The sequence below is a fragment of the Echinops telfairi genome, unplaced genomic scaffold (assembly GCF_000313985.2).
Source record: "Echinops telfairi isolate 266 unplaced genomic scaffold, ASM31398v2 ScPeMD7_7417;HRSCAF=8455, whole genome shotgun sequence".
In the NCBI taxonomy this organism is placed as follows: domain Eukaryota; kingdom Metazoa; phylum Chordata; class Mammalia; order Afrosoricida; family Tenrecidae; genus Echinops; species Echinops telfairi.
This window is the reverse complement of record NW_022111317.1, coordinates 2,756,020-2,777,317: the sequence shown is the minus strand read 5'-3', so window position 1 is coordinate 2,777,317 and position 21,298 is coordinate 2,756,020. Positions and strand designations below refer to the sequence as shown.

The 21,298-nt window shown below is 55.3% G+C and overlaps 1 protein-coding gene across 14 annotated transcripts in view; it reads left to right on the top strand.

Annotated features, from left to right (window-relative positions):
- Nucleotides 1-21,298, top strand: part of PPP6R3 (protein phosphatase 6 regulatory subunit 3) — a 97,034-nt gene that overhangs the window by 60,499 nt on the left and 15,237 nt on the right. For 7 of the 14 annotated variants that reach the window (XM_045297308.1, XM_030887559.2, XM_030887558.2 and 4 more), the window contains exons 7-16: nt 1,124-1,189; nt 2,197-2,309; nt 5,708-5,821; nt 7,860-7,989; nt 9,814-9,966; nt 12,411-12,560; nt 13,052-13,116; nt 14,814-14,929; nt 15,869-15,954; nt 20,358-20,444. In XM_045297308.1, the coding sequence (XP_045153243.1) occupies nt 1,124-1,189; nt 2,197-2,309; nt 5,708-5,821; nt 7,860-7,989; nt 9,814-9,966; nt 12,411-12,560; nt 13,052-13,116; nt 14,814-14,929; nt 15,869-15,954; nt 20,358-20,444 (1,080 nt within the window). The remainder of the gene's footprint in view (nt 1-1,123; nt 1,190-2,196; nt 2,310-5,707; nt 5,822-7,859; nt 7,990-9,813; nt 9,967-12,410; nt 12,561-13,051; nt 13,117-14,813; nt 14,930-15,868; nt 15,955-20,357; nt 20,445-21,298) is intronic. The other 7 variants (XM_045297310.1, XM_030887562.2, XM_045297312.1 and 4 more) reach the window with 3 other exon arrangements.

Below are 21,298 nucleotides of genomic sequence, written 5' to 3'. Positions count from 1 at the left end.
GTGACTGGCTCACTCGGATTTGAGGGCAGCCACATTGGACGAGTCCAGGAGTGGCCTTGGAGCAGAGGGGCTTGTTGGACTGACTTGCTTGCTGCCCACCAAGGTGTTTACTGCCCTCAGTTTTCGGGCGTGGCTGCTCAGAGTGTGATCCCTGAGAGTCCTGGGCAGCACCTGGTAGAGAACAGGAGACCCAGGCTTGTGTCCCTGTGTGCAGCTGAGGCAGGGCTGCGACGATGGGCTGGCCCTCTTCTCCTGTGAGCCCTCCTGACTCAGGCTGGCCTAGGCTGGGAGATGTCCCAGGGCTGAGACTCTACAGTTGGGCTTTCTTGGAGCCTCTGCCCTGACTCCGTCCTAGTTCCTTTAACCTTTAGGGCTAGGGGGCACCTTTCCATGTGTGAAGCCCCTTGTTTCCTGAGGTGCGTCAGCTGGGGGGTCTGCAGTAAGCCAGCAGACCTTCTGTGGTCTCTTGTTCCTTGTTCCAAACCAGGGACCAAGCCGTCGTGAGGGTCCCACTGCTGCCTCAGTTTCAGCATGGGGGGGCCCTTTGCTTATGCTCCAAAAAATTTTGATATGGAAAAACAGATTCCCCAGTTTTTCTGTTTAGTCTGAAGCTCTGTAAATTCCCCAAGACCACTAGCTCTGAAAATGCTATCATTTTATTCATCGAAGTCAGCAGTGCTCACCTTGCACAGTGCTCCACGCTGACTCCAAGGAGACAGCACAGCCCTGAGGCCCCAGAGCTCTGTGCTGGAGTCAGAAAGTGACACGTGCTTGTTTTCTCCATCGTCAAGGTCACGTTTCTCATGCTTTCCTAATTCAGAATACAGACTTGTGAGCTGTATCAGTTCTTTCTGCTCTTCTCAGTTCCCTCCTTCCCACACCGTAGCCCTTTCGTGCTGAGTTGGAGTGCGCCCCACACTGAGAGGCCAGTGTGTAGACTTCTAGTGTGGCGTGATACTTGGGGGGATGTTGGTCACTGTTAAACTTGCTGCAGCACCACTGGGGGTGGGGGGGGCATTTTCCTTGGGGGACTTGGACTCTACTTAAAAGACGACGGCAGTGTCTGTGGGGCGTGGTGTGGGCAGTAGTCCTGTTGTTATGGTTACCCACGTGTGTTTTGCAGTGGTTAAACGAGGAGAAGATCATCCAGCGGCTAGTGGAGACCGTCCACCCATCCCAAGAAGAAGACGTAAGTTCTGCTCATGGAACACTGGAGCGTTCCAGGGGGCTGGTGTCCTTGGCCCAGCCTGATCGGGAGCCGTGTAGCCTCCTTCCGGAGGCAGGGCAGGAGGACAGCCGGGGTCTGAGTCCTGGAAATTGGCAATTTGCTAACCTTGTCAAAGCTAATACAGAGTCTAGGAGTACGTCCATACCACAGGGGTACACATGCACCACGTGGCCGCTGATGGCCCTGGAGGCTGAGCTGATTTCTATGCTGCCTGGTGAGGGGGTTCCTGGTATGTGCGTCACCCTTCCTCAGGACCCATTATTGCCCGGCTTGGGGTGGGGGGTGGGGGCATGGCAAGAGAGCCCCTGGACCGGCCAGTTGTCCAGTGGAGCTGCTAAGGCCTTTCCACTTGTCCACGTGTGGAGCCCTCTGAGAAGCAGGGACGAGGCCTGTGCTGGGAGGATTGGGAATGAGGTTCATCAGCACTGGGGTCACGTGCTCGAGGAGGCACTGGATGGCCTCACAGGGTGGTGTAGCTGTGGGCCAGCCCAGTGCGCAGTGAAGAGGAAGCTTCTCAGCAAGGCCTGTGAGAAGGCAGAGCCTCCAGGATGGCTCTGCCACCAGGGAGATAGATGCCCCCTGGACAGCCTGTAGGTTATAGAAGGAGCCCCGGTGGCACAGTGGTGACTTTGAGCGCCAAAGAGGAGGCTGGGTTTTGGCCCTGCTGCAGTTAGGGTTGTGGTCAGTGGCAGGTTAGGGTGATACAGGCTGGTTTATGGAAATGGGAGGCTCTCGGTCCGAAGCAGTAGCCTCAGCAGCCCTGGGGTGTTGGGTCACCTCTGCTGGGATATCAGCATCCTGCCTCTACCGGGACCACAGGAGAGCCCCGTGAGCGGGAGTTTCTCAGGGCCCTCAGGGTTTCACCTGACTCTTACTGGGTTCTTTCATAGGAGGTAGAACACTCCACTTTCTGTGATAAGTTTAACCTGTAACATGTTTTATTGTTAACGCTGACCTTTTCCCTGCAGAGGCATTCGAACGCATCCCAGTCCCTCTGTGAGATTATTCGCCTGAGCAGAGACCAGATGCTGCAGGTTCAGAGCAGCACGGAGCCCGACCCCCTGCTCGCCACTCTGGAGAAGTATGTGCTCGGCCGAGGTCTCAGTCCTTGTCTTGTTGCTCCTGGGGGGCCTCCCCTGTGAGTGGTTGGCAAGAGTGCTGGGATCACGTCTCTGGAGAGTCACCTGGAATGGCTGAGGTTGTGTGGAAACCTGCTTGTCTGAAACAGGCTTGGGTGCTGCCACCTGGAGGTTTCCGGGCCAGAAGGTAAACGTTGCCGGCCGGCAGGACTGATGGGAGGTGGGCCCAGCTCTGCCCTGGCCCGGCCCTCTCCTGGCAGAAACCATGGGGGCAGTCTGATGGAAGTGAAGCATTCTGTCCTGTTGTAGGACTTCTGCCCTTTTCTTGGGGCGGGGAGACCACTGAGAGATGGTGCTGCCTGGCGGTTTGTGAGCGAGACCCTGTGGTTTCGGAAAGCAACCGTGCTCGAAGCCTGAGCTTGCTTGTGCTTCATTGTGAAATGAAAATACCAAGCTGACCTATGTGAGGAATTGTTGATCTCTGTGCCACCCCGCCCTCCTCCAGCCAGTGTTTTCTACATAATGATGTACCACCCTAAGCAGAGGGAGCAATATGTAAAAGCAGGCTGTGTGTTATAATAACGCTAAGCCTTGCCCATTTGGGACCAGCCTGCCTTTGCTCTGAGGGATGTGACGGAGTCGGGGTGCTTGTGGAGTGGGTCTTGAGTTATCTCATCTCTTTGGAGGTGCCAGCAGCCCGAGAAGTCAAGCTGCAAGGAGATGGCCTGAGAGCGGGCCTTTCCTCCAGAGCGGCTGTGGTGGTAGGGCTGTGACCTCAGCAGAGGCAGAGAACGCAGACAGCTGAGCGTTACTGTGGTGGAGAAAACCAGTCCGCTTGTGTCGTCCCAGCACGCCTTCCTCGCAGTCATTACCAGGATGATACAGATCACCTTGCTCAGCTGGAGTGGCTGGCTGGCTTCAGCTGGGCCCCCACTGTGAAATGGTAGCAGGGACCCGGTCAACCTATATGTCGAAGTTCCTCACTCTGGCTCAGCTCCCGGGAAAGCCTGTTCATTCAGAAATATGGGCAAGAGGGATTCCCTTGGCAGGTAGGAGGTGACCGGGCAGCAATGGGGGCGTGCACCAACCTGCTGTAAGCAGAAGAGAAACCTTTTCCCAGCTTGTAGACTGGCAGGCGTGAGCCTTGTTCAACTGCGGCAGCGGCGCAGTTCAGAGTGATGGCCAGCTTTGGAGTTGAGCGCCATTTCCCTTGGCCGCTTGAGTGCTGTGGGCATTCATCCTGCTGGGTGTCCGGCTGCGGGGTCACAGAGGAGCTGCCCCACTGGGGCACTAATCAGTGCATTGTGAGTGAGTCCAGCCAGAAGACATTGCTGCTGGTGACATCACATGGTCCCCTCCAGTGCTGTCTCTCAGGTGGCAGAAGAGCCCGTGGATGGGTCTTGCCGTTTTATTTTATGGTTATATGATCACTAGACAATGATTCCTGGGCTGTCCTCCACCCACACCCATGGCATACAAAATCTTGGAAAAACAGTGAATTTTCCGCTCAGAACCAAACCCACTGCCATTGAATTGATCTTGACTCAGGGTGGCCCACATTGGGCAGAGTACAGCTGCCCCTGTGGATCTTCAAGGCTGTAGATCTATTTCTCCCAGGAGCAGTCAGTGTATTCAAACAGCTAGACCTCGTAGTTAGCAGTGCAACGGAGAACCCAGGGCACACTGCTTTAGACCAGCCACGTGTGGGGTGCCTTCTAGTGGGTGTGCAGCGAGATTGTTTGGGTTAGTAGGCAGTACGAGTTCTAAGAGCCTCTGCAGCCTCCCCACCGCAGCCTGCCTGCCTGCTGTCTGCCCTCTGCCTCTCTCATGTTCCAGTTGGAGTGAAGGCCCAGCACTTAGGCTGTTAGACTGGGTCAGAGTTGGGCCCTGTGATGTTACCATGCAGCACCTCGAAGGTGCTCAGCAGGGAGGGCGGAGACTTGGTCTGCAGCACCGTTTCCCTGGCGCCCTTCCAAATGGCACCCCCTAGCGGACAGGTAGACCTCATATTTCACCAAAAGCGAAAAACACTCAAACCAAACCCACTGTTAGCAGTGGATGCCAACTCATAGTGACACTGTAGGAGAGGGGAGAAACCAGCCCTGTGGGTTTCTCAGACTAACCTTGGACGGATGCGAGCAGAAAGCCTGGTTGCACTTGATGAGACTACAAACGACACAGTGGCACCAGGTCCACGGGACTGACGTGTCGAAGAGGATGCAAAGTGTGGCGTTAGCTCGGGAAGGAGCCAGGGCCTCACCTCTGTGTGGCCGAGTGGCTCTGAGGAGTGTGTAGATGCCCAGTGCTTGACCAGCAACATTTGGGCCGGAGAGGGCTGTGCGCCTTGCCGTTCCTGACTCGAATGCTCTTTGTGGGGGGAAGCTCTGCTCTGGCCTCTCAAGGGACCTGGCGGACCATGGGCGGCCCTGGTCCTTGGCTCAGCACTCGAGCTCTCGGTTTCTTGGGTACTTGGTGGGACTCGGGACACAGCACAGCTACCGTTCAGCCATGTTTGTCCCTCCGACTGGACTGGTTTTCCTAGTGTTCTCATCAGTCAGCCCAGTGCCAAGACGTGGTCAGAGTCGTTGGAGGGTGTCTGGGCATCCTCAGGGAGGTCCTGTCCTAAGTAAGGCACATGACTTCTGAGCGTCACTGAGAGGCTGGGGCTGGCGGAGGAGCCAGCAGAGGATGCCTGGTTCTCTCCTGGCACTCTGCTGGGTTTGCTGCAGTTTTAACTGTGGCAGCAGTAGATGTTCTCCTTTTACCTGTCTGTCATGATGCTATGAGGGAAACCTTGGAGGGCTGTTACTGAGCTTTCGAAGGTTTTCAATCTTTGTCTCATGCAACCTGGGTGAGAGGTGCCTTTGAATCTGAAAATAATTCTTGGCTCTGAGCAAGGTTGGCAAAGGCAAGCAGAACCCAGGTCATTTTGTTGAGGGAAGTGGGCAGGAACATCTCTAAGGAGCTGGCTAGCTGTGTGCATCTCTACCTGGCATGGTGCATTAAGCATTGGACTACTAACAGGTAGGGCAGAGGTTCAGACCTACCAGCCACGCCTCAGTAAAACAAGCCAGACTGCTCTCTTAAAGATTCACAACCTTGGAATGGGTGAAGTGGTTTTGCGCTGTCCTGAGTCAGTGTCAACTTGATGGCAGTGAGTTTGATTTGAGCCTTGGTCCTTGTTTCTAACTGTATGTGCCTGTGTATGTGAGTAGTTACGTAAGCAGGACCATTTACCTGCCTACTTTAGTGATCGCGTTCAGAATACGCTCTTGTGGTGCCAGCGAGGTGGATGCCTGTGCAGCCAGCGTGTGTGCTCCATGTGCCAGGCCCGTTTTCTCGGGGTCCTCAGTGTCACTCACTGTTGCACTTGGGCCTTGACTGTGGCTTTGTTTCCTAGGCAAGAAATCATAGAGCAGCTGCTCTCCAACATCTTCCACAAGGAGAAGAGCGAGCCGGCCATCGTCAGCGCCATCCAGATCCTGCTGACGCTGCTCGAGACGCGGCGGCCCACGTAAGCTCGCCGTTCCTCCTGCTGTGTTTGGCTTCGTGGTTTTCCACCAGTGCCCCTGCACGTCAGGAGCTGAGAGTGTTTCTGCTGCTTTAGCGCTGAGCTCTGGTGCATGAGACAGGTAGGGGCGGGGGTATCCAGCTGAATGTGCACTCGAGGGAAGCGTGACCAAGCTCATGGCCAAGGGAAGCTGGCTCTGGTGTTCTGGTCGGTGGACTGCTCTCCAAGTGCTGGTTCAGGGTCCAGACTCCCCATCTGTGGATCTCAGGGATGCCGACAGAGGCCTTCCGGTGGTCTTTTCCTGGTTCGACCTGGAAAGGTGCTTCAGTTGGGGCCGTCGCTGGCTGGGTAGCTGCCTGGGGTCTCACAGAAGCATGTAGTGATGTCTGTCAGGCCCTCTTCATGGCGTGCTGGGTGCCGAGTAAGTGCCCATCGAGGCTTCACCCTGCACCTGATGCACGAGGGGCCAGGGAGGGAGGAGAGCCTACAAGGCATTTCTAGGACTGGAGTTAAAGACACATGTATGTCTGGACCCTCTTCATTCAATCAGGGAGACCAGGGCCTGAAGAGGAGTCAGGAGATGGGTGCTGCTCTCAACACATATAGAGCCTTGCTGGTCAGGATTTCTGTTCCACGCTCGGCCCCGTACCTTTGATCTTGAGCACAGCAGGTAGCCTGAGCAGCTCTGCTGGCAGCATCCCTCTCTGACCTCGGTTTCTGAGTCTGCCCTAAGTGGCTTGTACCTGTCATTGGATCTGGGCCTGTTTCTCTGGTGCTGTGATCAGAGGTGACTGTCTGGCTCCCGCTGGCAGGCGATGGCACCACCTTGTGAAGTGGCGTTAAAGCCGCAGAAGTGGTCCTGTGAGGTCCTCGTGGATGAGTGCGACTGGAGAAAGAGAGAGCAGAGCTCAACAGTCAGATTACAGCTGGGTTTCCAGAGGCCAGTGCATTCCTTTCTGTTAGAACTCAGCAAATTGAAAATGGGCCTTCGAGGCAGCCACTTCTGGCTAATCCTTCCTCACGATGAAAGACTGAAGTGCTTTCCTCTTCAAATTCGAGAGCATGGTAAGGCTCTTCTATATTCCTGCTCCTGTGTGCCCTCGTCCTGGAAGGCAGAAGAAAGACCAGGCATCCAGGCAGAGAGGTGGCTGGAGAACCACTGCACCCTAGCTGTTCCTCCCACCTGCCGCCACCGTGCGGCTCGGTGGACATGCACTTGTTGTCTTGTAAAGGGTGACTGTGGAGCGTACAGGCTGAGCTCTCCATAGAAGAATTGAAGGCTTTGAATGGGAAACTGGGTGATGGAGTAAAACCAAGTGTGGAGCAAGGGCAGGCCTTGTTCTTAACCTCCCAGTTGGCAGCCAGTAAGATGTGCCTTACAGTTCTGAATCTCCTGTGACTTCGCTTGTTTCCTGGTCATGTGGAGCCTTGCTTGCTATGAGTGTGCTCTCAGACGGAGTTGGGAGACGTAGGCAAAGGCGAGGGAAGCGCACAGAATTTCTCATCCGATGGTGTGGCCTTCCGTAGTTGAAGTCACAGAGGCTGATGGACACTTTATTAGCTCACCCTCTTCCTGCGTCTCCTCCTCAGAGGCAGAGATGCTCATCTTAGGGAGCCCTGGTGGCATAGTGGTTAAAGTTGGTCAGCAGTTCAAACCACTATTGAGCTCCATGGGAGAATTATGGGGCTTCCTGCTCCCGTCTGGGGGACTCATGGGCAGTTCCGCCTGTCCTCTGGGGAGGGCTGCCGTGAGTCAGCACCCGCTCCATGGCAGTGCATGGAGAGTTGCTACGAACTTAGGGCAGTGCACTAGGTTCGGTGTTGGACTACTAGCTGCTCCTGCAAAAGGTTCATACTCAAGGAAGCACTAGAGTGCAGCTCTGCTCTGCCCTGGAGGGTCAAGAGGAGTTGCAATCAATTGATGGCGCACTGGGCTTGGTTTTTGTTTGGGTGCCTGTGTGGCCGACAAGGGGTAGACACACACACTGAGTGACTGTGTGGTAAACTTCCAGTAAGTAAATGCCACTTGTTTTGTTTCAAGATTCGAAGGCCACATAGAGATCTGCCCACCAGGCATGAGCCACTCAGCGTGTTTGGTCAACAAGAGTGTTCTAGAAGCCATCAGGGGAAGACTGGGATCTTTCCATGAGCTTCTGCTTGAGCCCCCCAAGGTAAGTCTGCTATCCTAAGCACATCCGGCCAGCTTTGTCAGTTGACTTGTACAGGTGTGGGGAGCATGCAACCCCACTGAGCAGTGGCCCCTGAGGACACGCTGCCAGCTGTGTGCATGGCTGTAGATTCTGCCCAGCAGGGCCGGTTGTAACTGGTTGATTTTCTCGGTCACCCGAATTCATGGATGAGATAGAATAAAATTCAGCAAAATATTTATACCTGTGTGCAAAGCTCCAGTTTTTGCCCTTTCTGTTTATGAGTTCTTGGGTACTTCTTTGGCAGCAAGAGACCCTTTTGTTCTAGCCTGTTCCTCCCTGCCTGTGAGGGCATTGCACTCGGGAGCTGCAGAGCAGAGACAACCAGCAGCCCGTGAACAGATGGCTTGTTGGGGGGCAGAAGGGTGGCGCTGCCAGGGCGCTCAGCACAAACACACTTTGGGAGACGTGGCTCTGTAGCCTCTCACAGTCTGGGGTGGCGCAGGCCTTTGGGTGGCGCTTCTTTGGTGGACGGCCCGGATGGAGGAGGCTTCTGTCCAAAGCTGCACTCTCCATGCTTGCCTCTCTGCCCTGCCTCCGTCTGGCTCTGGGTCCTCTAGGGGTGTGGTGTGGGTCTCCCCGACTGGCTGCTGTGCGAGACCATTCCCCGCCAGCCTCTGGAACAGGTACGTTCTGCTCCTTGAGCCCTCCTGGGGAGAGGGAGCACAGAGGAACCCAGGGAGCCCCACTCACATCTCTGCCTTTCCACTTTCACGGGCAGCTTCTGGCCCCGGTTGTTGTCCATGCTGCCACCTGGTGGGGGGGCCTGCATAACCGCAGGAATCCCAATCCTACCAAGGAGTCCAAGTGGAACGTATACCCCCCCCCCCTCACACACACACACACAATTATACTCCAATCCGTTTAAAAAATGTTTCTCTTGATTTCAGTGTACCATCTGTTCTTGCAAACACCAGTTTGCCTGCCGTGCCTCCACTCTGGGCACTGTGTGCTGCTGTCCTGGGGAAGTGCCCCTGGGACAGGGAGCTAAGTTACAAGGGGACTAGAGAGTGAGGAAGACCTGAGGGAAGTAGGCGGGGTGGGGTGGGGGGGGTGGCCAAGAAACCTCTGAGACAGGGAAAGCTGCCTGCCTCGCTCACGTGGACTTTCACCTCCACCCCTCCTCCTGTGCCTTGGCGATGCGGCAGGTCTATGTGGACTTGGAGGACTAAGGTGGAGGGAGGGAGCTCCGGCTGCTCCTGATCATCTTTCTGCCAGAGCAGCTCCACGCAGCTGTTTGGAAGGCCTGTTCATGGGAGCTGTCTCCCTGGAGTGAAACGGAGCCTCAAGGAGGGTGGAGGGAGGGGTCTCAGGAGACGGGAAGGAGGAGGGCACCAGTGGGGTCGGGCGGGCATCAAGGGCAGCTTTGTTGTCGCTGTTCCCGTCAGCACCCCCCACGCTGACACCTTGTGTTCGGTTTTGGGGGGAACTCACTGTCATCCCTCACCTGGGCCAGGGCGAGGTTGAGGTTGAGCACATTGAAGGTTGTGGTCCTGAGACAACACCAGTGGGTTTTTCACGGAAGCTTCGACAAGGATGAGGACTGTTTGAGCACCTGGTCAGCATAGGGCTTGTGCACAGTCCTGCCCCGGGTGTGGGCTCTGCCTGCGTTCTGTGCAGTCCCTGGTGGTGGGGTGAGGGCAGGTGCTACTTCTGTAGAACCTGGAGGCCAGGGCTTTGACCTTGCTTGCTTTCTTCGGCATGAACGGCCTCAGGGTCCCTGCAGGTGGACACAGGGGCGGCCTTGCCTGTTTGTCGAGTCTAATGGGAAAGCTTGTTCTCCCGCAGAAGAGTGTGATGAAGACCACGTGGGGCGTGCTGGACCCTCCTGTGGGGAACACTCGGCTGAGCGTGATCAGGCTGATCTCCAGCCTCCTGCAGACCAGCTCCAGCGGCGTCCACGGGGACCTGATGGAGCTGGGTAGCATCGGGGTCATCCTGGTAAGACCCTCACCCCCACACACTGGCAGCATGTGCCAGTGACCCCTCACTGGACTCAGTCCCAAGTCGGTGCTGCCGGAAGTCAAATATCTCCTCTTCGTTTTTTCACTTTAAGCTTTTCAGGCTCTGCGTTTGTCTTTGGGGGCTGGAAAACCCTGCACCTGAGCTATGACACCAGCCAGTGGGACCCTGCTGCAGCCTTCCCTGTCCGTAGTAAGGGCTGTGGACTGCAGGATTTACAGACATGGGTATGGGGATAGCCAGCGCCTCTTCCTCCTGGCAGTCTCTGCTCCTGAGTGTGCTTCCTTACAACTCAAATCTGATTTAGGTTGGGAATTTCCCCTTGGGTGTAGCACCCAGTTTGCATGCTTATGAATTTTTACTCAGACGTCCTGACCTCTGGATAGGGGTGTTTTGGAGGGCCAGGGGGGTTTAGTGTTGCTTACTACCTAGTAGGCCGCTTAAGGAGTACCTTCTGTGCAGTTCTCCTGTGACCCTGGTGTGGAAGCCCTGGGCCCTGGTGTGGAAACCCGAGGTGCAGCAGAGGAGGGGTGAGCTCCATGGCTAGTTAGGGATCTCTCCCACCTAGGTTCACATTTGGGCAGGTTTTCTTGGGTCATGGGACTTTTTAGTCCTTAAGTCTCCTCACCCTTGGGTTGGGGGGTGGGGGTGGGGCTCCCTGACATCACTGGAGGTTACAGAGAGAGCGGGACCTTGAGAGAGAGAAACGTGTGAGGATTCCCAGCTCCTAGCTAACGTCCTCATGGCCCTCTGGGGACACCACGGCTAGCCTGGCTGCCAACTGGTGTATGGAACTCCAGGACTGGCAACGTACTCGTCCCTTGCCCCTGACTGGCTGCCCACTTGCTAGTCTGCAGTCTTCTGGCAGCAGGTGTACACACCGTGGCTCATTGATTCTGACCTAACCTGTAGAGCTGCGTTTAAATGACCGTGAATTTGAGAAGATGCCTGGCAGGGCCCGAGTCACTCGATTCCTGTTGAGTCTGCCGGCCTGACCTGGTGACCCCAAGTACATACTGTGCCTTCGGGAGCTGCCCTCCTGTGAGGCTGCTTCCTGGTCGAGAGGACCATGGGCCTTGTGAACCCTGGTGGCACTCTGGGATAAGCATGAGGAGGCTCAAACCCATCAGCTGTTGCACGGCAGAAAGATGAGGCTGTCTGCCCCTGGGTCAGAATTGACTCGGCGGCAGTGGGCTTTCGGTTCTTGTGTGAGACACGCTGTGGAGATCCTAGACACAATGATCGTGGTTCCTCTTGGTGACTGGCAGGTTGGCATGAATCCCTGACTCAGAACCACACCCCATGGGTCTCTAGAGAGAGAACTGGGGCGGACCCCCTTCTCCTGCATGGGGGCTCTCACGGGCGTGGGACCACCGAGCCCTCAAGACTTCCAGTCTGTGCTCACTGTAGCAACAGTGAGGCTTTTATGGATCGATTTTGCAAAATCAGTGCCCAAGCCCAGAGACAAATTGGGCAGAGGTGAGTGTGCCGCACAGTCTATCCTAAGCACGATAGCCTGCAGTTAGCAGCCCCCTCCCCCGGTTCCTTCTTGGCTGAGTGCTGTGGGACGAACCATTTTTCCAGAATGTCTACTTCTTTATTCTTTAAAGTTCCTTTCTCTGGAGCAGATCCCCTCCCCTCCCTCTCCTGCAGTCCATACCCCAGGTGCCTGGGCTCCAGTGATTGTCATACCAGCTGGCAACTGGTATCTGGCTACTTAATCGTGACTTAACTCCCTGGTTGCTGAAAGTGGACTAGCTGGGTGACTCATTTCTCACAAGGGGGCTGGGGCTCCAAGTCTCCACCGTGAAGCAAACAGGTCTGTGAGTTTTGGGTTTGCTTGGTTTTTCGCTTCTCTTATATGAAGTTGGGTGAAGGTTTACCGAGCAGATAGGTCAGTTTCCCATTCAGCAGTTCACACCTATCTTTGGCCTCAATCGTCACTGGGACACGACACTCAGTCCAATTCCTCCCCTGCTCCCCCAGCCCTGCCAGCTCACTCCTGTCCGTTTTGAAGACTTGAGTGGCCATGCCTCTCTGCATCCACGTGGTGCCTAGCCCAGATGCCTTCAGAAAGTATTGGTTGGACCAGTGGAGCTGTAGATTTCTCAGAAGATTGCTGCTCTCACTGTCTGCTTGCTGCTTCACGAACATGCAAAGATGGTCCCTCTGTGAGGGACTCCTTTTTCCGGCCATTGCTTGGGTCACCCAGATCCTGCCTGCCTGCGTGCCTGACTTCCTGCCTGCGCGAGTGGTGAACGAGCAAGCTTCCTGTTGTCAAATTACGAAATGGCCTTTGTGAGCTTTTAAATGCTGCTCCCCTGTGTGTCCCGCTGTTCCCCAGGGCCTCCGTACTTCTTACAGTCCCGAATCGCTGCTGTGTGTGTGGAGCGGATGCTAGTAAAGCCTTGTTCTCCCTGCAGGACATGTTCTTCAAGTACACGTGGAACAACTTCCTGCACACACAGGTCGAGATCTGCGTGGCACTGATTCTCGCAAGCCCTTTTGAAAACACCGAGAACGGCACCATCTCCGAGCAGGATGTCGCCAGCGACAACGTGTTACTGAGACACGTACGTGCACCCACTGCCCGCCCTCTCTGGGTTAGTGTTAGTGGGTGGGAGCTGAGGCTGAAGAGCAGATTAGGTGGGGAGGCTGGGACAGGGACGTGTGTCTGGAAGGGTGGCTGCTCCCGTAGAAGACGTGTGTGTGTGTGGGGGGTGGTGCTCTCGAGTCAGGGTCCTGCTGGTCATGTCTCTTGGTTCTCTTGTCATTCTGGCCAGACACCGTCCTCGGGAGCCTCATTTTGATGGAGGATCAAGCCAGGCTCTGCTGTGGGCTGGCGACTGGCCACGGATACGGGGAACTCGGGGTTGGCATGTAGAGCACACAGGCCTCAGCAGTGTCCTGGGCCTTGAGTGAGCCGCCCACCACCTGGCTGTTCGGGCCTGGCCAGGTTGTGCAGACCACACCCTGTTCCGTCAGAGTTCTCGTTCACTGAAAGTCTCGACACTTGGACGTGTAGACCCATGCTAATGAGGATGCTTTTGTTGTTGTTGTTTAGCTTTTCCAGAAATGTCAGTTAATAGAACGGATACTTGACGCATGGGAGATGAACGAGAAGAAACAGTAAGTGTGTGTTTTTCATTGAGTTGCGTCTGAGTTAGCCTTGGGGCTGCTACTGTAAACCACTGTCAACCCACCCGCTCCTTGGCCCTAGAGAGAGGAGGCACTCTGGAGACGGGGGTCGGCATAGCCTTGGTGGCAAGGGCCTTACTGGGTTTGGGTGGCTTCAGAAAGCTCAGCAGCATTTCGTTCTGTTTTCCGGTAAACTTTTTGAACTCTCCAACCCCGAGTCCACAAGGGGGGCCCTGGTGGCACAGTGGGCGGGCAGTTGGCCCCAGCCACTCTTCAGGGGACAGGCGTGGCAGGATACATCTGAAAAGCTTTTCCTGCACCCGGGGAGCACCCACACGTGCATGTCGGATTCATTGATGCATCATTCTCAACCTCAGTAGGTGTGCAGGTCTCTGAATCCTGATCCACACATCCTGGTATGTGAGAGTCCACAGAGCCTGTTAGTGTGTGCGCTCCCACCACCCCACCCCGGGGGGTGGGGGGGGTGGGGGGCGGGGCAGGCACCCCCCTCTCCCCCCCGAGAGCTGGGTCACTCATGACAGGAGTCACTGCATTTTGTGAGAGTCTTTGTTGAATGATTGCCGAGTAAGCAGCAGAGTTGTGGTTGAACTGTGTGGCGAGCTGCCCTGTGCATACACGTGTGCAGCGTTTTCAGCATGTCCGAGGGCAGGTCTGTCAGAGTGTGCTCCCTCCAGTCCCTCTGAAGGCCCCTAGCTTTTCTGGTCTTTTAAACCTGAACCCTCAAAGTGCTTCCGAGCCGGCGCCCAGAAACCGTATCCAGGCTTTTGCTCTTCCTTGGGCTCGAGGGAGCAGGAAGGGCCACACCGAGGAGGATCCCATTAGACCCCCTGGCCTTCTGGAAGGAGCCAAGGCTCTTGCATTGAGCCCAGACCCATGGAAGCCTCGTGCTGTTCATCTCCCCAGGCCCTGCAGGTGAGCGGAGTCGGCCGGCCATCAGCTTGGGTCTCTGGAGTGTTCCTCCAAGGCTCTGCCTCACACACGCCCCTGTGGTGTTTGTAGAAGGAGAGCTCACGGTGGGAGGGGTCTCAGTGTGGAGGGGGCAGAGCAGTAAAGACAGACCTTGTAGAGGGAGGGGCAAGCGATAGGTTTGTGAGAAATAAAAGTTGTCCTCTTACCATATTCTTGGCCAAATCCACAAATACTTTAACGTGAGAAATATGTTTAGTATTTAATTATCCTTGTTAGTTCATGGCCCTGATTAGAATTTGACATCTTTTAGGGAAATAAACATAATTACTCAGTTCTTTAGGCTGGCGTGCAGTCGATTAAGTCTGAAAATCTATCTTACAAAAAGATGCCAAGGAGCATCCCCATGCCTCTGCTTCCCTGAGCCTCTGGTGCGCTGCCTGGGCTGCAGAGAGGTGTCAACAGTGGAGAGCGCACCAGATGCGGCCTGTAGGTCCAGTACCAGCAGTCTTTGTCCTGCAGCAGTGCAGCGTGACCACTCCGGGATGCCAGCGAATCTCTGACACTGCTCGGCGATACAGGATAATTGGGCTTTTTGGCAGCATTTCTCCCCTGGTGCTGCCTGGGAATATCCTGGTCACCTCCATCCCTACCTGTCCAGTTTCCCAATTGAGAATGATCGTGTCCCTGCCATCACTGACCACATGGAATCGACACACCGTCTGGGAAGGAGCCTGACCATTTGTCCTTTGTCCCCTCAGGGCAGAGGGAGGACGGCGGCACGGGTATATGGGCCACCTGACCAGGATAGCCAACTGCATTGTGCACAGCACGGACAAGGGCCCCAGCAGCGCCACTGTGCAGCAGCTCCTCAAAGGTGCGTGTGCGTGGCTGGCCCGGTCAGCTCACTAGCCACCTCTGGGGTTTCTTTCATTATGCGAATGACTTAAAGCTTCCATGGGAGTTGTGAGGGTTTGTCCGGCTCCTGTAGCTCTGTTCTCCGTCTGACCTCAGGTATTAGGGGCGGGCCAGCCACACTCAGTGGCCAGAGCCCCCTCCATTCTCAGGGCCTCTCCCTCCGTTGAGCAGTTTGAGCTGGAAGAGTTGGCTCTACTGTTCATTGGGCCACTAGCGCTGTGATGGGTCTAGCTTTTCCCGCTGGAGATGGACTGTGCTCCTCCAGTGGCTGGGCTCCAGGATGACTGGGGTGGGACTGGCCAAAGGCTGCTTAGATGACCTGGTTCCCTCTCAGAGGACCTGTCCTTGGGGGCCCTTTGAGAGCCAGTCCCCTCCCTCGGTGCACAGTCACTACCAGCTGGCTAGCTGGAAGCCTCCTCCCAGGAGCAGCGGTGGCTCACTGGGGGGCTTCCGTGTCTTTACGGGAGAGAGGACTGTGTGCTGTGACTGCCGGTTTAAAAGCAGCCATTCTGGAGTGGGAGTGGCTTGGTCGTGTGTGGGCATGTATAAACCAGAACTGCCAGATGACGAGCTTGTTTCCGGACAGCCTCCAAACCACAGGCAGGCACATGCTTATGTGGCCATTGTTGACCATTTCCCCGGAAGACAGCCCCACTGCAGCTCTGGGCCCCCGTGTCCACCTGTGGTGCAGGCTGGAGGAGACAGGCTCTTGCATCCAAGGGGGAAGCCAGTCAGGTGCCCAGCGTGGCCCTGACAGCCGGTGGGGGCGGGGGCGGGGGGCTGGCTGCAGCTGGCCTGTCCGGACATGTTTCCGGAGCAGGGAGGGAGGCCCGCCCCAGTCCTTGTTAGCTCTGCTAGTCTGAGTCACCAAAGTGATGCTGCTTCCTCTTTTTCTCAGACCTTCCCGATGACGTCAGGGAGCGCTGGGAGACGTTCTGCACCAGCTCCTTAGGAGAAACCAACAAGAGGAACACGGTCGATCTAGTAGGTTTCGCCAGGGTGCGAGTGTGTTCTCAGTCTTTGCCCACTTGCTCAGTTAGACGTGAACATTCTTCCCGACACTGTGGGCCAAGGGCCTCTGCCAGGAGAGGTCGGTACACACAGTGCCCAGTGGGGTGTGTCTGGTCAGCTCCTTATTATGCGACTGGGGTGGCGATAGGTCCACGGAGCCTGCAGTTCTTCTCCACAGCGGGCTGAGTAAGGGCCATTTCCCACAGTACCCCACTCCTCCACCACCTCGCCACCTAGACACCAGCCTCGGTGCCCTCTGCTGTACCAGCCATCACCAAGCACAGCCTGCCCTCAGCATAGAGGATGCCTAGTGGGGCAAAGTCTATAGCTGGGGCCCAAACCCCATTTAATGATCTTATTGGTGCTTTCAGACAGGGAATAATGGCATTGATAATTGCTTTTTACATTATATTGGACTTTGGAATGTAGTTTTTGTTTGTTTTCACAGTCCATTTTAAGGTAAGTATTGTGTGGATCTCGTCTTTAGAGATGGAGGCAGGTGCCTTCTTTCCTCAGCATAGGCCCCTGCTCACTGGGCGTTGCTGGGACCCAGACCCAGTGCCCTGCTCTGCTCCACATTGAGGTGCTCTTGTCAGGGCATCCCCTTAGTGCCTGCATCCTCACCTGTCCACAGGGAAGTGGAAAGGTCCACTGGGCCTTGCTGTCACTCCCTGAAGGCCTGCCTCCACCTCCTTAGACTGCCAATCCCACCCACCGGCTTCTCTAGCCACCTGACAGCCCTGACAGATTGATGGGACAGTGGGCTCTCAGGAAGAGGTGTAATTGTTGACTTGGGGTTGAACTGGAAGGATCAGGAATTAAGTGGTAATTTTAAAGGGGGACAAGTCTGCTAAAGTATGTCTAATGGATGGCCTCACGGAGAAGCTGGTCTTTATAGTAGAAACCCTTGAACGTATGGAGGCCGAGTTTCGTGTCCCGGGGCCTCCCAGCCTGAGCATTCTGAGTGCTCAGGACCTCTCCTTGTGAAGGCAAGCCCTTTCCGGCAAGAGTCCTCCTTAAGGAGTCCTTGGAATGCAGGCAACGGAGAGTCCCAGGTTCAATCCTGCCTGTAGACCAGGTAGAGAAGCGCACCCCTCCTTCTGGGAGACCCTGTCCCTCTTCGAGAGGCAGACGTGCATCAGTGGAAACCAGCTCAGATGCCTGTAGTGCTGGGATCGGCCTGTGGCTCGCAGCACCAGCTGAGTCCGTCTGTGTGCTCTTGCCTACAGGTGGCTGTCTGAGGGGAACCTACCCAGTTGTGGGTTGAGCTGTGTGCGTCCAGTAGCTCCGATCCCACTAGACCCAAGGGTGTGCACAGTGGCTCATGGGTTGCCTGTGCTGGGGAGTTTATCCTGAAGAAAACGTGCTTTGTGCTGACTGCATCTGAGGGAGGACGGCGGTGGCTAATGGGAGGCATGCTTAGAGGATGGAGTCTGCTGCCTGCTCTCTCAGTGTCCAGTACAGCTGCTGCTCCCCCAGGGGGTCATGCAGGTCACTCCCAGGCCTAGGAGGAAGGGTCTGTCTCCACAGCTCACTAACAGGCTTCACCTGCTAGAGGATAAGGCGCTTAGGAACTTACCTGACTCATGAACTATGAAATAGTTCATAAAATCACAGTTTTGTAGGAAGGAAGGTCATACCTGTAGCTGTTTTATCACTAAAGCAAGAGTGTTCTTAAAATACCAGGGGAGCTTCAAACTCCATTCCATTTTTTACCAACTGAAAAATGAGAGCGGTGTTGCTTTAGAAAATAACTGCAAGCCTGCTATGTGCCCAACACTTTGGATGTAGAACTAAACTAGATTGACAAACATCTGCCTCCGTGGGGCTTCCACCGACGGGAGAGGAAGGCTGTGTGTGTGTGTGTCCATATGCACTCCACATCAAGGGGCTTCCAGAGATTTGTGAGTAAATGCTATTGCTCTGCCATCGTGTTTTCCCATGCACAGCCCTGCCCCCTTTGGTGCACTCACTACATGACAGCAGGAAAGGAAGGAGCCAGTGTTATTTGGGGGTGGAGAGTCTAGAAAGGTCTCAGTGAGAGACTCATTCATGCAGAGATCCTGAAATATGGGGTCATTCCCAGTGCTGGCCAGGGCACCTGTGGTCAAGCATGTGAGGCAGTGAAGAAGGAAGGCTTGTTCAGCACTCGTTAGTTAGCCCCGGTGACACTGTGGCCTTCGCTCATTGTGAATTGTGTGCGGCTGGACTCTGAGGAGGCAAAGTCAGCACGATCTTCATGTGGGTGTGTAAAGAAGGAAGCCCAGGTCAGGAAAGGGGCTCACACAGTAGTAGAAGTGAGTAGATCCAGTTCTGTCCAAGTCCGAGGAGCAGATGTTAAGCGGGAGGCTTTTCCCAACCCATGTAGCTACCAGGGAAGATGAACTTAGAAGCAGGAAAACCAGACTGTTGGAGGCAGAGGTGAATGGATGCAAGGTTGGCTGGCAATGGGCAGGCTGCTGATAGCTCCCAGGGTCAGCAAGCAGTACGGCAGGCCCTGACTCACGTCCAGAGAACAGAGGTCGATGAGTCAGAGCAGACGCAGGGTCCAGGCGCCTTCCCATGGAGTCTGTTTGATTAAGAGGAGACCACAGCCCAAGGACATTTTGCTTCAATTGCAGCATCCCTGTGATACATGAGTGAGGGGCTGCATACCTCCCTAATGCTCCTATCACAGCGGGTCCCACCATGGAGCTGTTTGCATTGTGACCACAGCTCCCAAACCACTGAGAATTCTGGCCCAGTGAAGTTGGCACACAACCACACCATCACAGAAGACCGCCCGCTTTTAACTAAAAAGGGGCAGTTGTATGTTCAGTGTTACGACGGCGCCAGGGGTGCTGGGTTAAGACACAGCTAGAAACCTAGGTGGCATTAATCCGAGTGAGGGAGTATGGTGGGTAGGGGCTGGGGATGGTTACCTAAGTAGAGTGGACACAGGAGTCTTTCCTTGGGAAATGCTTTCTCCGTACATGCCTCCGAGACGTGCTCTGATTGTGGAGTTTAAACAGGCTGTGCAGGGACTGAGGTGTCTGGCACAGAGTAGCTGCTCAACAAAGGGTCGCTCCCTTGCTGATTTGAGCTTGGCTCTCAGGATGGGGTCAGGATCCGCGAGCGAGCGAGCGAGCGAGCGTGCTCCCATTTAACTCAGCCAACCTCCTGGTATGTTCTTTGAGTTCTCTTCTGGGACTACTCACTGTGATGGGTGTGTAGTGTCTTCCTGCCTGCCGGCCAGTAGCTCCCTAAAACACCACCAGGTCTGCTCACCTGCAGGCTGCCGTGACCAAGGAGTATTCCCCAGGACTCCCCTCAAACCACTCCTGATGCCAGCTGGTGTTTGTCCATCTGTGATCCGGAGTTTAGCAGTTGAACACACATGCTTGATTAGGAAAGGGGGTGGGGGCAAGGGCCTGGGGGGCGGACAGCGGGGAGCAGGGATTTACAGGAAGTCAGCGGTATTTGAGCTCTGTGTTCAAGATGCTCAGAGCCCTTTAAGGGCAGGGGAGAGGAGAGAGAGAAGACCAGGGTGACTCTGGGCCAGGCGCCACTGTATTTGAATTTGACTGTGCACCAGAGCTGGAATCCCTTCACTAGGCAGGCAGGGCCAGGTGCTAGCATTGGGAGTTGACAGGTAACAGCTGCTTTTAGCCAGCATCGTGCTGGGAAATCACAGTAAGTAACCATCAGAAGCTCTGAGCTGGTTCCAGGAATTCCATGGAGTTTCTGTGTAGCAATTACTATGATTGGTTCTGTGTTAATTTGCCCGGAAATTCCCATTTCTTATGGAACGCCCCGCCCCTGCCAGGCAATGTGTGTCTCTATCATGATCCGCCAGCAGGGACGCCCAGGCTAGTGCTTCCATGCTCGTGTCAGTGCCTGGAGGGCCCAGGGCTGCAGCCTGTGAGCTCTCCCGGACAAGGCCCCCTTTGTGTGGGCAGGAGAGGTGCAGGTTTAAGTGAAGATGGCTAGATGTAAGCAGGACCTTGCTGGTAAGCTGGGGGGTTGCCTCCAGGTGCCAAACCTTTGTGTCACGATCAGAAAGCCCAGACCTGGCAGAGGTGCAGTGGGGGAGCATTTCCTCTGAGTACCTATGCCCCACCCCCACCTCAACACTTGAGAGAAGAGTCTGAACTCACACGGGAATCCCCCCACCCCAGTGGGCCCTGTGGGACAGCTGAGCCAACCGTGGCTGGGTGCCGAGGCACCAGCCGGGAGTGTTGGGTTGGGTTGTGCACCTTCATATGACTGATTGTGTTTTGTTTTCTGTTGCATACAGTGAGAAGAAAACTGTGCGTTGTTGTTGTTGTTTTCCATAAAATGCGGATTCCCATGTCCACAACCTCTCGGTCACAGTCTTTACGTCTTTATGCATATAGGTCACAACCTGCCACATTCATTCATCCAGTGATGATGAAATTGACTTTAAAGAAACGGGTTTCTCACAGGATTCTTCTTTGCAGCAAGTGAGTCACGCCTAAAGCTTTGCTTTTTGTCTGTATTTCAAATGCTTGGTCTAATTACCGATGTGCACCTGCCGCACACGGGAGTGCTGTCGGGAGCCGGGCCTATGAGGCCATAAGGTGGCTCACTTCGCAGGAGGTGTGAATGAACCTAGTGTGGAGGGGAGCCTTTAAACCACTGAGCCGTGACCTACTGACTGGTGTACTAGAGGGGCTAAGTCAGCGGTTCTCACCCTGTGGGTCACAACCCCTTTGGAGGTCGCCCGATTTCTAACAGTAGCAAAATGACAGTGATGAAGTAGCAACGTAAGTAATTTTATGGTTGGGTGGGTGGGGGGTCACCACAACATGAACTGTATGAAGGGGTCGAGGCATTAGGAAGGTTGAGAACCACTGCTCTAAGTGCAAGTAATGGTAAAAGTGCAAGCAATGGTAAAAGGTAACAACGCCCCCTCCCTTGCACCCCCCACACACACACAGCACAGCTTAAAGTGCCCCTCCCCGGCCCTGTTAACATGATGTTGGAGTCCTGCTCTTTGGTGTTCACGGACCCCCACACCACCCCTTCTGCTTAGCCTCTTGCCCCCAAATTCACCTCCCTCTCTTGGCTGGGGAAAGTTGAGACTGGATCACGGGACGCGGCGCTCTCTCCTGGCAGTCACGTTCAGGAGCCCCTGTTGACAGTTTGCATCTATGTCTGCCAGGCCTGTCCACTCTGGGCATGTAGGCCCGGGTCCACTGGTGTGGCCAGGGCGAACAGACACCTCCCCTCCCTGTTGGGCCCCAACTGCTGTTTGGTTTTTTTCCCCCGCCTCCAAGCCTCATCTCACCCCAGGGCCAGGACAGAGCCCGGTGAC